Raw genomic sequence first — 16,885 nt, 5'->3', positions numbered from 1 at the left:
CAGATTATGATACAATGTGTGCCAGCATAGTGATCTTTGTGCTCTTGACTTACCTACGAGTGCAGAGTGCTCAAAATAGTGCTCAAAATAGAATCTATCTCATATCTCACATCTCTCATTCTAACAAATTTTTGCCATGTGCTTGTGAAGGAATGGTGCAACATGACTAACACCTATCTGTAAGAATTAGCTACCAATTAGCTACCTTCTTTACACCCCCCCCAACCCCCCAAAAAATAAAAAAAGAATTAGCTTCCTTGGGTTTTTGAAAAATATCCCAATTGTTGTAACTTCTTCGTTTAGTATCGAAACGATGCAATTTCAGTTGCATTGGCAAGCATGATTCAATGAAAAATATGTTTTTCATGCAGATTTCTATGCCAAGTTCTACATTAAAGATTTAAAAGATAGCTCCGAACATGTTACCATCGGGTGAACCTATGAAATCACAAATTAATTAGAGAGCGGATCATCTGCTCGTACGAGCAGATGATTTAAACTGGTCTTACAGTTTAAAGATGTCATGTGTCCAACCTCTTTATAGAGGTAATGTTCCATTAATTTATTTATTCAAAATTTTACATCTTTTTTTGTTTTTCCTATTTTTAAGGAATTCCAAATTATTCAGATTTTATTAACCTATTTTATTTGCTTTATTTAGGGGAGTTTCAAATCGTGGATATGTATCCCAATTATCTCATTTTTTTTTTTATCTTCCACGTATCTCCTTTTTTATCTTCCACGTCTCTTTCATTAGCCCGTCTCCCCTCATTTATCCCACTTTAATTGGAATTAGAATTGAAATTGGAATTGAATGTTAGAAAAACAATTTCTTAAGATAAAACCATTACCGATTAATTTATTTATTCAAAATTTTACATCTTTTTTTGTTTTTCCTATTTTTAAGAAATTCCAAATTATTCAGATTTTATTAACCTATTTTATCTCCTTTATTTCGGGGGAGTTTCAAATCATGGATATATATCCCAATTATCTAATTTTTCTTTTATCTTCCACATATCTCTTTTTTTTTATCTTCCAAGTCTCTTTATATTATAGTAATCCGACTTATTAACCCATCTCCCCTCATTTATCCCACTTTAATTGAAATTAGAATTGGAATTGAACGTTAGAAAAACAATCTCTTAAGATAAACCATTACCAAATTTCATTAGTTACATATATAAATATATATATATATATAGTAAATATATATTTTTTTCAATTTTATCTCCAAAATTTTCAAATGGAGTGGTATACTCCACGTCTCTCTCTCTCTCTCTCTCTCTCTCTCTCTCTCTCTCTCTCTCTCTCTCTCTCTCTCTCTCTCTCTCTCTCTCTCTTCGTTTTTCTTCAATTTCAAACCTTTTTAGTAATTGGAGTATTGTTTTTTGTCGTTTTCTCCAATTTCAATCCTGTTAGTAATAAAAAATTTCCAATGGAGTAGCAGATTATGTGCATGTTTGAGTGCATGCTAATCATTGTCTCTATGGGTGAAGATCATCTACAATGAAGCATAAGAAATGCGAGAAAAGAATTGGCTAAAGGTACGTAAAATCTTCTTGAAGAGGAATTAGATCACTCATTGTCAATTCTTATGAATAAAAAGTATAATAAAAGAAAAATAATAATAGTTTAACTTAAATTAGAATTTACGAATATATCTACCAAAATAAAGAATATAAGAATATACATAAAACCTTAATACAACCTCCAATTCCAAATCAAGTGGAGACCAATGTGAGGCAATCCCCACACTTCAAGCTGCGATTTAGCTGATCCAAATTTCTATAAAAAAAAAAAAAATTGATCCTTGTTCAAATTAGAACCAGATGGATTGATGAGTTCGATTACTATACTCAAGCTTGTAATGGTTTTCAGCCATCAGCCATATATGTACTCACACATGATCAATAAAGTGATGGTTGAGAATCCTAATAAGAGAGAGAGAGAGAGAGAGAGACGTGGAAGATATCCACGATTTAAAGCTCCCCCTGAGATAAAAAAGGCTAATAAAATCTGAATAATTTGGAATTCGGAAAACAAGAAAAGATGTAAAATTTTGAATAAATAAATTAATTGGTAATGACTTATCTTAAGAGATTGTTTTGTTAACCTTCAATTCCAATTCCAATTCTAATTCCAATTAAAGTGGGATAAATGAGGGGAGATGGATTAATGAGTCAGTGTTTTTTTTTTTTTTGGTAGAAGGTTACTGAGTCGGATTATTATAATATAAAGAGATATTGAAGATAAAAAAGAAGATATGTAGAAGATATAAAATAAAAATGAGATAATTGGAATACATATCCATGATTTGAAACTCCCCCTAAATAAAGGAAATAAAATAAATTAATAAAATCTGAATAATTTAAAATTTCTTAAAAATTAAAAGAAAAAATGTAAAATTTTGAATAAATAAATTAATGAAATATCACCTCTATAAAAAAGTTGAACACATGCCATCTTTAAACCGTAAGTCCAATTTAAATCATCCCCTGTCAATTAATTATACGAGGCGTTTACCTACTACTTTTACTTTCTAACAAAAACTGTTTAAGGCCATAATAGACTACGAAAAGTCATCCGCCATGCCCGGATGCCTCTCTTAACATTTCCAAACCCTTTTACCACTAATTCTGATATGTCTGCAATCAAGTCACACTTTTTGACTTCTACAAAGTTTTGAAAACAGACTTGGAACACCTGTGTATCACCGTAACACCCAAATATCTACTATGTGGGCCCATCATGTGATCCCGCGTGATCCCTATCACTACCTTTGGATATAAGTCCTTTCTGATGCCACAAGAGAGTGTTGCATGCCGATGTCGTCTCAATCCTTCAATGCCCATCGCACGACCACACACGTGGCAGAGAATCATCGCCCATGCCAGAGTCGTAAAGGTAAAACGACCAACATGTGGAGGTCTGATCTCTTATCACTTTGACTATACGTCCTCCTAAAGCCATGAGCCCACGGTTTGGTACCGTTTGACGCACTCATATACGTCATCAACATGATATAGATAAGCATAGTGCCCGGCATCTTTTCTGCTTCCCCCCTCCCCACTCCTTATCACTTATAAATGCCCCCCACCTCCTTTCTTCTCTCTCAAGCAGCTCTCTCTCTCTCTCTCTCTCTCTCTCTCTCTCTCGTATGTGTATGTGAAAGAAGCGATGGGAGAAATTGGGATCATTTCAATTGTGATATTGAGCATTTTGGTTGTGTGGTGGGGATGGAAAGTGTTGGAATGTATATGGTTGAGGCCTAAAAAGCTGGAGAGGCTTCTGAAGGAACAAGGCATCAAAGTCACTCCATACAATTTACTGTCGGGTGATCTAAAAGAGAACCAGCGGCAATTCGAGGAAGCTCGGTCCAAGCCCATGAACTTATCCCATAATATTGTTCCACGTGTGTTGCCCTTTCATCTTCAAACAATAGAGAAGTACGGTATGTATTACCTCCTATTCTCTCTCTAAATTTGTTTCACACACTACTATTTTTATCCAGTAGGATTGGGCTTGTGAATTCCAATCTAAATCGGGTTATTCCCAGTGGACGACGACGAGGGCTAGGCTTAAGAGAGCAAAATGATGGCTGATTGCAATGACTTAATTTGATAGGGTGGAAGGGAGAATAAGAAACTGTCAATAGAATTAGTAATGGACCTGGTTCTTAGGGAAGGCCCAATGAACTGCAGCCTGTAAAACTTATATGATTTCATTTTCAATCGTTTTATTTTCCTTTTAAGAAATGTAAAAAGATTTTAATTCTGTATGTGTAAAAGAGGATTAATTGTTGATAATGAAAATTTTCAATTTAAAATTGCAGGTAAAAACTCTGCCTTTTGGTTTGGAACAACTCCAAGATTGTATATTATGGATCCTGACCTCATAAGAGACATTATGAGCAACAAGTTTGGTCACTTTCAGAAGATCAAAGGAAATCGACTAGTAAAGTTTTTTTTGACTGGACTTGTAACCTATGAGGGTGAGAAATGGGCCAAACACAGAAGGATTATAAACCCTGCCTTTCATATGGAAAAAATTAAGGTTGCTTCTATATCTTTCACATTTCCTTCTAATCCCTTTAAATTTATATAATGTAAAATAGATTTACATCATTTCATTGGAGGAAGAAGAAAACTACCATTTTCTTTCCATGGTATAAAACCCATATTACATATTCTTATGTTATTGTGATGCTGATAGATTGCATCTTCTTCTTCTTCTTTGTTATCTGTCAAAGCAAATGTTATCGGCATTTTACACAAGCTCTAATGAGATGGTCAGCAAATGGGAGAAATTGGTTGCATCAGAAGGGTCTTGTGAATTGGACGTGTGGCCCGAACTCCAAAATTTAACAGGAGATGTCATCTCTAGGGCAGCATTTGGTAGCTCTTACGAAGAAGGTAGAAGGATATTCAAATTACACGATGAGCAAGCCGAGCTTCTCGTGCAATCTTTCCAGACTGCATTCATCCCTGGTTTTAGGTACAATTCGTCTTTCTTACCTACTTTAGTTAATTTCTAAATTTTCTAAAATCAATTTAAATAATTTTCCTTTGTCCTATTGAGTATTACTAGACCCAAACTGATATTTATTTTCAATAGCTTCATATGAGTAGCAAAAGGTTTTTGTTAGAGTACGACATTGATAGTGTTAAGTTTGTCTCGAATTCTTGACCTGTTTTGAAGATTGACCCGATCCGACATATTTTGGTGGTGACCTGAATGAGAAATTTTCTGAGATCTGTGATGGAAATAGAGGGATTGGGCCGATAGGCCCAAGCCCGGAGCCCATCACTGATCTCGTATGGGGGTGCGGGGGTTACGCCCCCGCGGTATGGTTCGACCGGATCGACCGTGACCTGATGGGTCGACCCACGATTTAGAGTATATATAATGTACTGTTGTTTGTTGAGAAAGTCATTGTATTCCAGGGTTTTCACGCAGCTAGGGTTTCAGGGCGAGTTTTTCCTCGCTGCTGCTAGGGTGTAATTTCTCTTCTGCATAGTGAATCATCTTTTTCTTCACCCGAGGACGTAGGTGTGTGAACCTCGTTAAATCTCTGTCGTACGGATCTATTGTCTCTTTATTATTCGTGTTTCTTGGTGTTTGATCTAACAGATAGCTTATAAATCCTCAATAGGAAAAAGATTGCTACACTACACTTGACCACTTGTACAAATTCTTTAATACTCTTCTCACACTGACATATTATCTCTTAATGTGATGATATGGGTCCCATGTAGATGGTACCATTTTTTAACCCCAAATTGGTTTTTCCTACAGATTTCTTCTTACACTGTCTATGTAGGTAACCTTTCATATAGTTCAAAACATGACAGCAAATGCTAGTGACTTGAGCAGTAGTTCAATCTCACTCATGTTTGAATTTATTTCTAAAGTAAACCAAAAGGAGAAAGGTGTCAAGTTTAAAATTTTGATCTTTGTCCTCACCTATGTACAGTTTGCTGCCAACGAAAAGGAACAAACGAATGAAAGAAATTTACAGAGAAGTGCAATCCCTTTTAATGGGCATCATCAACAAAAGACAAAAGGCTATGGAGGTTGGAGAAACCAATAACGATGACTTGTTAGGCTTGTTACTTGAATCCAACAATAAGGAAATTCATGAAAACAAAAACAAGAAGAATGTTGGGATGACCATCGAAGAGGTCGTCCAAGAGTGTAAACTATTTTACTTTGCAGGACAAGAAACCACATCTGTTCTCCTTGTTTGGACGATGGTTGTATTAAGTATGCATTCTGAATGGCAAGTTCGTGCAAGGGAAGAAGTATTACAAGTCTTTGGGAAGGACAAACCAAATTTTGATGGGCTAAGTCACCTAAAAATTGTAAGGACTTGCTTTCCTATCAGTCATAGATGATATATATCATGCATTAGATTAGATGAAGTCTATTAAATTTAGATAATAGTTTTTCTAAACCTTTTTCCCTTTCTTAATCTTTCATTGCAGGTTACCATGATTCTATATGAGGTTCTTAGATTATATCCACCAGCGATATTTATTAATCGGTGTACATACAAGAACACAAAACTAGGAGAAGTAACTTTGCCCCCTGGAATACAGTTAATGTTACCTATAGTCCTAGTTCACCATGATCATGAAGTATGGGGTGAAGATGTAGAAGAATTCAAACCAGAGAGATTTGCAGAAGGGATCTCAAAGGTCACAAAGAATAAAGTCTCATTTTTCCCATTTGGTTGGGGCCCTCGAATATGCATTGGGCAGAACTTCGCAATAATAGAAGCAAAGATGGCTTTAGCAATGATTTTACAACGATTTGCTTTTGAACTTTCTCCATCCTATGCTCATGCTCCTACAACTATAGCAACTCTTCATCCACAGTATGGTGCTCAAATTATATTACATAAACTGTAAAGTCATCTTCATAATCATCATTTCTTGGTGATTTATCATTAGAAATTTTCATTGCGAGTTATTTTGATTGTTTAATTTTGTACCAAATGTACTATGTTTACATATGTTTGAAAATCTACTCTTAACAACGAAGGAGAGAATATAGTTATTGGTGTTACAATTGTTTTGGAATTTACAGAAACACGACAACAAAAAAGGCCTATAATTGCGAAAAATGAAACTTTTCTTAACAAGCTTGTTATTAACGAACTATCAGCTAGACATTTCGTGAAATGCTAACAATAAATATTAGATGAAAGCACAAATCCAAACAAATCCAAACAAGTATATGAGATGATAAACCACTCTGATGAATATTGGACATTCTCCTATTAAGTTTGGAAACTATACAGATCTCAAAGATCAACCCATTCATAACTTAAGCCTTTCAAGTTAAAAACTATACTTACTGACAGGTGAGTGAAAGGTTCTTAACCAGTTAAAACATGATTAAAAATACACTCTTAATAGCCATCACAACAGAAAAGAATACAGTAAGATGTTATACATACTAGTTCAGGAAAAGTCAAGTATACTAGGTTGAACCTAAAATCAATAGGATCTTAAGGAGATACTGCAAACTTATGAAGAGATCTTCAGCTTCAATGTCTGTAGCTCTTGATGTATTCAATGAAGACCTCGTCTTCTTTGGAAGTCCACTTCTCCACCAACTTCCCCAAACCCTCTCCTCGCGCCCTTGGGCCTTGACATTATCATCATCCTCTCAGACCCCAAAACCAAACCCAACACCATCCCCGTTGTCGCCAACACCACCACCACGACAACCCCATCTTCCTTCGTCTCCTGATTCGCACCCGAAAAATCTTGTAAGGGTGTTGATTGATGGTCATTGTGTCAATCGGAACATGGAAAGTGTTTATATGCTCTTAAAGGATATGGATTTGAAAGAATGTTGCTTCTGATGAGGTGGCCTACAATAATCTAATCCAAGGACTCTGTAGGGGGGGGGGGGGAAAGTTGAATAAGCTTGTGGGATTCTCAATGAAATTAAGATCAAGGGCATCAAACCTGATCACATCAGTTAAAATCCTCTCATGGATGAATTGTTGAACAAATAGCAACCAAGAAGTAATACATCAATTGAAAATAAATGTCCTTAACGCAAAAAAAAATGAAAGAAGTGTAAGAAAATTGCATACCAGACCAAACCATATTATATTAAAGAACGTGGGCACTTGCACTTTACTAGCTTCCCGACTGAGATTCAGCACCACTTCAAGCTCTCCACGCCAGAGAGAGAGAGAGAGAGAGAGAGAGACCAGAAATCAAAGAGAGATTGAAACTAGGTGGCTAATAGACAAAGACCAGAAAGCTAAGGTCTGATGGGCTATTTCGTGAAGGTCCTTGTTAAAGTGGATGCTATTGAAACGGCGTCTCGAATCGAAGAGGTCCAAGTTGAGAGAATGGAACCAAGTACTACAAAAATCTTTGGTTTCAGGCAAAAGGTTCTGTATGAGGATGGAATCACATGATGTGATTTTTGCAAAAGACTAGGACATACTGTTGAGGAATGCAGGTCTAAGAAATAAGAAGATGAAAGACAGGAAGCCATGGAAAACTCAGCTGCAATACCTAGTGCGATCTATGTTGAAGATGGAGTCGACTCGGGACTAGTTAACTCGCTGGAGGATTGAGTCCTAAAGGTGGCAACTGCTGATTGCGATTCCCCTCCCATAAATCGCTCCTTGGCTTCCAATCAGGTTGCAGATTTGGAAGGTAACATTCAAATTGTGCTGGACTCTTTACCGTCCAATTCAAATCCCTCTTTATTGGGCAATCTTGACGCATAAGATAAGGAGATATCTCCTAATTCAAATCTTCTTATTTGGAGGAGGGAGGGGTAGTTGGATCTGGATCTGGATCTGGATCTGGATATGGGTCGGATTTGAACCCAGGGAATTACGACGGAGAATGAAGAGGAAGATCAGGTTGACCCCATGGACGAGACTGTTGAAACCATGGGGAGTAATATGAGATCAGTCCCTCTCTGGCCAAGGAGAGAGGCTACGATTAGAGGAAGGGGTGGAGGTGGCGGACAGCCTTCAAGAGGTGGTCGCATAGCTAGTTCCCTAAGCAGTGAAGGCGACTCTCAAATTTTCAGCTTTCAAGACACGGAAATTACGAATGGTAGAGTAGCCTTGAATTTTCAGGAGGTAGAGACGATTGATAGGGCAATTTCCGCTCGAGAAAAAGATGTTGTAGGTGCTCCTGAAGGAGGGAAGTAGAGAAAAAGGAAGGGTGGTCAGACCGGCAAGTCTGACAAAGTCGAGTGTTAAAATCACCTCTGATGAGAGCCATAATCTAGAAAATAAGAGGAGTGAGGAATACCGCTGGTATTAGGGCCTTGAAGTCTATGCTGCGGGAGTGCTCTCTTGATATCATATGTGTTGCTGAACCGATGGTGCATCCTAGTAAGTTTCCATTCCTTATGGTTAATAAATTGGGATTTATGGCTGATTTCATTCATAATCACCATATGGACAAAGTTCCCAATTTATGGGTTCTCTGGAAGCAAGGTATAACTCGTCCCTCTGTTGTTTCCATGTTGGATCAACATATTACTGTAGTAGTTGATAGGTTAGGTACCAAAGTGGGTCTCTCTTTTGCTCATGCCAGTAGTTTTAAAGTTTTGCGAAGAGACTTGTGGATTGATTTGGGTCATGTGGGGTTATCTACCATTCCATGGTCTGTGATAGGAAATTTTAATGCAACTTTATTTTCACATGAGAAAAGAGGTCCAGGAAAGTTCAATAATGCCTTGGTGGTGGAATTTCAGGCTATGGTGGACTCATGTTTTCTTATTTCGGTTCCCTCTCAAGGGAAGAAACTTACGTGGACAAATAACCGTAGGAGAGGCCGTGTCGCAGTTGCGCTTGATCATAGCTTCTGTAATGGGAAGTGGTTAGACTTTCTTAAAAACATCTCTCAACGAGTTCTCCAGTGTACTGTGTCTGATCATGCCCCTATTATGGTTATTTCAGATGTTGTTCCTAAGCCATCTAATATCACATTCAGGTTTCACAGTTTTTGGATGGAGGACGAAATTTTTTAAATATTATCAAGGAGGTATGGGAAAAGCAGGTCTATGGTAATCCCATTTTTTCTCTATGTCAGAAGTTGAAGTAGGTGAAGCTGTCCTTGAAACCATGGGCGAAAAAGACTTTTCTCAACCCTGATATTGATTTGGAGAGAACTTCTGATGATTTGAAGGCCATCTAAAACGAAATAGAGGTGTCTGATGAGCTTTTTAGCAAAAAGGCTTAAGCGAAAACTGCCTTTCTCAAGGCTACTTAGAGGCATGCCCAACTTTGGTCAGAAAAAGCCATGTAGAAGTGGATGAAGGAATGTGATTGGAACTCTAAATTCTTCCACTTTTCTGTGAAAATGAGACATTCTCGAAATCAGATTCATTCTCTTATGAAAGAAGATGGATTCAGACTACTATGAATCTTTCCATGGGGCGGTGCAGGTGTCCTCTCACTGGGACCTTCTTGATTGCATTCCTCAGGAGCCTAGGGATGGTGATAATTCTGCCCTTGAGGCTATCACATCAAAGGAGGAAATTAAAAATGCAGTTTGGGACCTTGATCCAGATAGCTCACCCAGTCTGGACAATTTTTCAGGCAACTTCTTTAGACGTGTCTGGGATATTGTAGAATCTGATTTTTGTAGAGCTGTTATCAATTTTTATAGGGTGGGAAAACTTCCTTTGGGGTGGATAATTGTTTTATTACCCGGAGAAATTACACTCCCCTCCCCTGTATGTTTCAGGTATTACAAACCCTCCCTTATGAAGTTTGTAATTAAAAATTCTTCCCTTCTAAGTTGTAGATTATATCAACCTTACCCTGACCGTGAGTGAGAAATCGTTAAGTGTGTTACAAATTTGTATTAAACCCCAAAATACCCTTGGTCCAATGGAGATGATAATTTTCCCTCAACCCTTACCATCGTCTCCTTCCTTGAGAAACCATGGGAAAGTTAGGGTTTTTGCGCTATATGAAGTCACCGGCTGATGCGTGGCCTAAGAAACCCTTGCTCCTCCTCCTCTCTCCTCTCTCCCCTACCCAAGGATTTTAAATCAAAGTCATCTCGGCGAATATAATAGTAAACAAGAGCTGAATCATCTCTTTAAAATTAGCCTAAGACTGCCAAATCCAGGGGCAGAAGAACAAAGTTTCAGAGATCTACAAAATTACAAAGACCTAGACAAGAGAAGTGGCCTAGAATGCGAGGTTCGATGCTTGTGGAGCAGGGGCAGGGGAATGGGAATGAGTCAAAGATGAAGCTAAGAATGAGATAGTAAAACGATCAAATGTTCAACTTTCTAATCTAACTTTCTATTTCTTTTTGCTCTCTCTCCTTCGAACGGTGATTTGAGCAAAAAGAAGTTTGATCCAGCTTCAAGCCGATTCAGAACAAGTTGCACATCAATTCAAGCCGATTCATCCCAATTCCAATTCGATCTTGAATAGAAACAATGGAGTAAATACAAACCTCCACATTTTATATAATATTGGGTAAATGCGAATCTCCATTCTTTCTCACCAGGAAAAAAAAAAACTCACTCTTTCTGACTTCTGACCAGCGAATCACCACTAACCCACTCCCACTTTTCACTCTTAATTTCTATTCAAATCACTACATTCCTTGTAAACCCTCAACAGACCTTTGATTCGAATCATACATCCCCAAAAACATCCTTCGTCGTTCGGAATATGTTCATCGGATTTTGGTTCTTGGGATTCATTTGATCCTTTTCTGTGGGGTTCATTATGTGTTATCCAATGGAGCCCATAGCTTGAGATGGTGGAATCAATTGATTCTCAGATGCATGAAAGTGAACTCCAATAGAGAAATTTCCCCCTTCGACTACAGATTATCGAAGACGATGGGATTCTAGAGGTTAATGCAAAACTCATGTCTGAACTCCGTACGAAGGGGATGGGGGTAAAAAAAGTCATTTAAGATTTGCTTCTAACAGTGTTAACACCATAGGGTACATTTGTATTACAAACTTTGCAGGGGATCTGAGTGTAATACCTGAAACATACAGGGGAGGGGAGTGTAATTTTCTCGTTACCCTGATTCCAAAAGTTTCGGGTGCCTCTTCTCTAAAAATTTTTCGTCCAATTTGCATGGGTAATTTATTTTGTAAAGTGATCTCAAAGATCTTAGCTTCTAGAGTCTTGTGTCTCCTTCCTCATTTTATCTTTGAGGAGCAAGGAGCCTTCCAAAGAGGCAAAATAATTTCCTCCAATATTAGTCTTGCCTCTGAACTTGCAAATTTGATGCACTCATTTGTGAGGGGAGGGGGTATGGGTATAAAATTGGATATTTAGAAGGCCTGTGAGTCTCTCTCATGGGAGTTCCTTTTGCAACCCTAATGAAATTGGGCTTCTCTCAAAATTGGGTCTCTTGGATTTATGAAATTCTTTCTTCTTCAAGAGTTTCTATTTTGGTGAATAGTCCAGTTGGTTATTTCGGGGCTCGTCATGGTGTTCTCCAAGGGGATACCATTTCTCCCATTCTCTTTATTCTGATTGAGGAGGTGTTGTGTAGAGGTCTGAAAGACTTAATAGATAAGAGAAAATTGAAGGCAGTCTTGGGCCTAGGGGAGCGGTTATTCCCTCTAATCTATTATTTGCTGATGATATATTTCTGTTCATGAATGCTTCTGCTTCCTATGTAGGAATCTTTAAAACTTCCTTCTTAGGTATCAGGAGTTTTCCGGGCAACATATTAATCTCGAGAAGAGCAAGATTTTTTTTGGGAAGGTTACTCCTCACAGGAAGCAATATATTTCAGAAACTTTGGGTTTTCTAATCTCTAAACTTCTAGTGATATGTTTGGGAGTAGATATTTTCAAAGGGAGGGTCTCCAACAAGCACTTGTTTCCAATGATGGATAAAATCAAGACCAAACTAGCTAGTTGGAAGGGTAAGCTATTATCTTTGGCGGGAAGAGTTGAGCTGGTCAGATCTGTGATTTCAGGTATTCCCATACACAACTATGTTGTGTATTGGTGTCCTCAAACAACCATAAATACAATGGAACGGTGGATGCGGAATTTTATTTGGTCTGGTGATGTTGAGAAACAGAAGAAAGTTGTGGTCAAGTGGGAGAATACTTGCAAACCAAAGCAGGAGGGAGGACTGGGTATAAGAAAGTTGTGAGATGTTAATTCTGTTTGCTTTTGCAAGTTAGCCTGCCAAATCAAGCATTAGAATTTTATTATGAACTCTTTTTTTAAAGCAAGGTTTATGAATGTAGATGGGTCGCTCAAAACCAGCTATAAATCATCCTCTGTATCTTTCCAGGATTGAAGAAGGTGCGGAATACTATCTCTGATTTTGAACGGTTGTATGTTGGAAATGGAGAGAAAATAAATTTCTAGCTTGATAGATGGTTGGATAGGAAGTCTCTCACTGAAGGTTCTAGTTTGGACTTAAATGTTTTTAAGGATGCAAATAAAAAAGTGGCTGATTTCATCGCAGAGAAGATGGACTCTCCCCTCAGCAAACTCGGCTAAAGGATTCTTTTGCTAAGGAAAATCAAATTATGGTTTCAGACCTTGAAGATATCTACCATTGGATGCCTACTCCTTCGGGTGTTTTCTCTATTCACTCTGCATGGAATCCCATCAGGAGGAAAAATCCAAAGGATCCCTGGTATTCTCTCATCTAGAAGTCTCCTCTTTAACCTCGGCAAGCAGCTTTTGGTTGGAGAATGTATGACAATAGTCTTCCAATAGATGATGTAGTGAGAAAGTGTGGAGTTCAGATGTCATCTAGATGTGATCTCTGTGGTGTCGCTGAGGAAACAAAGATGCATTTATTTTTAACATCCAGATTTTCATCTCATATTTGATAGCTCTTCTGTGCTCTTGCCAATACTCACTGGCCTTCTTTCAACAACTTTGAAGATGTATTGAAGTGGTGGAAGGGGAATGCTCGCTCCATATCATTCAAAAAAGTTTGGAATAGTGGCGCCATCCTTGTTCCTTACTTCTTGTGGATGGAGAGAAATGCAAGGTGTTTATGATGGCACCCCAAGTCCTTACAAGCGCTGCTTTGCAATGATTAAAGGAGAACTCAGTTTATTTTCTTCGATGCTATCTGGGAAAGCTGTTTCCATTTCAGATTTGCTGTATGCTAGGAATATTGGAATTCACAACATACAGTGTAAGAAAAGGGAGACAATGAAAATTTTCTTGTGCTCTCCTTTTTTGGCATGGGTAAAGCTAAATATCGATGGCTACTCCTTAGGTAATCCAAGGAAGGCCGGTGTTGGGGGTGTTTATAGGAATGGGAAAGCTAAAGTGATTTTTAACTTCAGCGAAGCCATAGGGGTGAATTCAAATTTTGAAGCAAAATTTTTGGCAGTGATTTCTAGTTTGGAACATGCAATGTCCATCAATGTTCAGAAACTATGGATTGAGTGTGACTCTGTGACAGTGGTCACTCTTCTTTCTTGAGGCCTAGTCCCCTGGTTTGGTTTCAAAGATGAAGGAGCCTCAAAATTTACCTGGATTCAATTGAATGGAAGATTATCCACCGCCATAGGGAGGTCAATTAGATAGTAGATTTCCTGGCTAAATCAGTAGCTAAGTTTGATGCCTCAAAGTTTGTGATGGTGTGGTCCCCTTTGAAGATTATGGAACTGAAGTTGGATGAAAATGTGTGTCCGCGTTACAGATGTAATTGTTTCTATTTTATCTTTGATAGGTTTAGATCCTTGGAGAGTTTTTTCTGCTAATGGCAATGCTGAAAGTGAGAATTCTCACTCTAGGATCTTTTCCTATTTCTAGTTGTTCCTTTTTCCGTGTACCACATTTTTTTTCTTCCTTTTAATAAATAATATATATATATATATATATTGGATCTTGTAGCAAAAAAAAAAAAAAAAAAACTAAATGGATAATAAAGGAGAGATCGAAAGGCAGAGATGTCTATCAAAGGGAGATTGAAAGCAAGATGGATAACATAGGAGATTAGAATGGTATTAAGGTTATGGCCTTATGGAGTTATGGGAGACAACTTCATTTTTGTAGGAATGAAAAGGGTTGGAGGGGGGGCGTGTAAAACTATGCCATCAGGATTTTCCAGGAAAACTTGAGAAAGATGAAGTATAAAAGTGAGTCCACATCGTCTGCAGTAAGCAGTGAGGTATAGTGAGTATCGGACGCCTGAGAGCATCTGGTCACGTGCCCCAAGGAGCTCCCAACCATTTAATGCTCACTATACCAATGCAACAGTTACAGACGATTTTCACCATATAGAAGTTGTAGTTGGAAGGTAACAAGAACATTAAAATGAAATATTTGTCTATAACTCAACCAAAATATTTTACATTTTACTCCACTTTATTATAAAATTCCATCGAGCATAAAAAAAAAATAATGATTATATCTTAAAAGTATGACTATCAAATATTGTAGAAGTTTTAACTTTTAAATAGGTTAAATAGAAGTTCAACCCTAGTATGACCCAGTCCATGTAGTTATGTGGTAAGTATGGGCCCGTGGGATTAGTCAGGCCAAAGGCCTGGATACTTGTTGTTAGCAAAAAAAAAAAAAAAGAGAAGTAAAGTTTAAACCATATGGTGATGAAAATTCTTTTTTTTTTTGGCTTTTTGAAACCAATTTCACCTAATTTGATCTCACTAGAACTTTTGACTTTGTTTTAGACCATATGTGACACAAATATTACAATGATAATCATGTTAAAACAATGGAAATTTTTTATCTTTATAACCTACTAGTTGAAAGTTTACGGACATTAATTAAAGGCGCCATCACTTTGTCAAAGTACTGACCCCACTTTAAAGACCATAAAGGCACCATCAATTTTCCAAAGTACTGACGTACGAGTGCATTATAGCTTCTTTTTTTTTTTAATTAATTATTATTATTATTTTTTTAATGATAAACCATCTTATATTAAATAAGGAGAAATGTTTTATGTCTGAGAACGTGATCTATGTGCATTTCCCATGAGTGTGTCCCTCCTCCCTTCTATAAAATATTTGAGGATAGAAAGACCCAGACAGTAAACTTATTTCTATTAAATAAATATGTAACATCAGCTAGGAAGATTAGAACTCTAGAAATGTAGGAAATTGTATAACCTCTTTAAGTTGTTTGAGACCTGTAAAGCTCTAATAAGTAGTTTACGGCTGCATTTGATAACACTCTCCAAATCATTGATTTTTAGCTTTCCATAAAAGATTATGAGTAGAATTGTGTTTGGCACACCGATCTATGTTTTTGCTCGCAGTGGGCAGTTCTCATTTGAAAAAATGTGCTCCGTTAACACATTTTGACTAAGAAAAAAAAAATGCTTTTTTCCATTTGTGAGTATTAAAAAATCAATCTCTCTCTCTCTAAAATGAGCATGGACCGAACTCAATCATATGGATAGCTACCTTTCTGGGATTTTCTCCATCAGATTATCTTGGGACAATGTCCGCTGCCTTAACAAAAAGGTCGGCACCCATTGTGCGGTTCAAGAGTTGCATTCCTAGGCATTTGCCTACGACTAGTAGAGTAGTAGGTGCATGGATTAAGGTCTTCCTACTAAAGATCCCTTAGAGGACTCTTTCAATAGTCTCCTTTTTATATTTTTGTTTGGCTGGGAGAGCGAGTAGGGATCACTTATTCTTTGAATGTTCCTTTGCCAATCAAGTTTATCATTAGGCTCCGTCACCTTCTCAAGATCATGATAATAGTGTCATTCTGGAGGCACATTGGATCGAGAAAAGCTTCTTCCAAAGAGACTATTGATTATACTGCTAAGTCGGCATTTTGTATCACTATTGTCCACATTTTGGAACGAGAGGAAATAATCAACCAGTTTTTGAGAAATCATCTACTGTTTGAGATTTAAAATATAACCGCAAGCGTACGGATCAGTGTAGCTACGGGTCGAACACTGGGAGAGCAGTCACTTTATTTTTTATTTCTTTTAATAATGCGAAAGTGAACTGATTAATGGTTGTGATCTAATTCTAATTACCGTCCTAAAAATAACGTCCTAACCATTCGTCATCTAAGAATTTAAAGACGCAAGCCACGCAATTAAAATTAAATAAATAAATAACTGAAAATAAACAACCCACGCAATTAAAAAAAATAATAATAAAGGAAAAAATAAAAGCTGAAATAAAAATAAAGTAAAAGAAAGGGATAAAGCTAGAGAGAGACTCACAAGTAGGTTTCTCTACTTAGCCCGAGGGATGCATCATAATATGAGCTTCCCTACTTGACCAGAGAGTCACTCTTACAAGGGTTACTCTACTTGGCTTTAGGGAAAGGGAGACAATTAAAATAAAAGCAATAAATTGATGGTTCTATGGCTAGGAGGGGCAAAGCCAACACATACACTAGCCATGAACCTTGGGGGAAAGGGATA

At 37.4% G+C, this 16,885-nt stretch overlaps 1 protein-coding gene across 1 annotated transcript; it reads left to right on the top strand.

Moving 5' to 3' along the window:
- The first annotated feature begins 3,089 nt into the window (after window positions 1–3,089).
- Window positions 3,090–6,573, top strand: LOC122076690 (cytochrome P450 72A397-like). Its single transcript, XM_042642136.1, has 5 exons — window positions 3,090–3,454; window positions 3,836–4,056; window positions 4,253–4,497; window positions 5,477–5,864; window positions 5,988–6,573. Exons 1-5 carry the CDS (start codon window positions 3,181–3,183, stop codon window positions 6,411–6,413), a joined length of 1,554 nt encoding a protein of 517 aa, XP_042498070.1. The 5' UTR covers window positions 3,090–3,180; the 3' UTR covers window positions 6,414–6,573.
- The last annotated feature ends 10,312 nt before the right edge of the window (window positions 6,574–16,885 follow it).

The sequence above is a fragment of the Macadamia integrifolia genome, chromosome 1, assembly GCF_013358625.1.
Source record: "Macadamia integrifolia cultivar HAES 741 chromosome 1, SCU_Mint_v3, whole genome shotgun sequence".
NCBI lineage: Eukaryota > Viridiplantae > Streptophyta > Magnoliopsida > Proteales > Proteaceae > Macadamia > Macadamia integrifolia.
This window is presented reverse-complemented; position numbering and strand designations above follow the sequence as displayed.

Coding starts and splice junctions, on each gene's coding strand:
- LOC122076690 (XM_042642136.1), top strand. CDS start 3,181: ATGGGAGAAATTGGGATCATTTCAATTGTGATATTGAGCATTTTGGTT. Junction 3,455..3,835: donor TCAAACAATAGAGAAGTACG/GTATGTATTACC, acceptor TTAAAATTGCAG/GTAAAAACTCTGCCTTTTGG. Junction 4,057..4,252: donor TTCATATGGAAAAAATTAAG/GTTGCTTCTATA, acceptor TATCTGTCAAAG/CAAATGTTATCGGCATTTTA.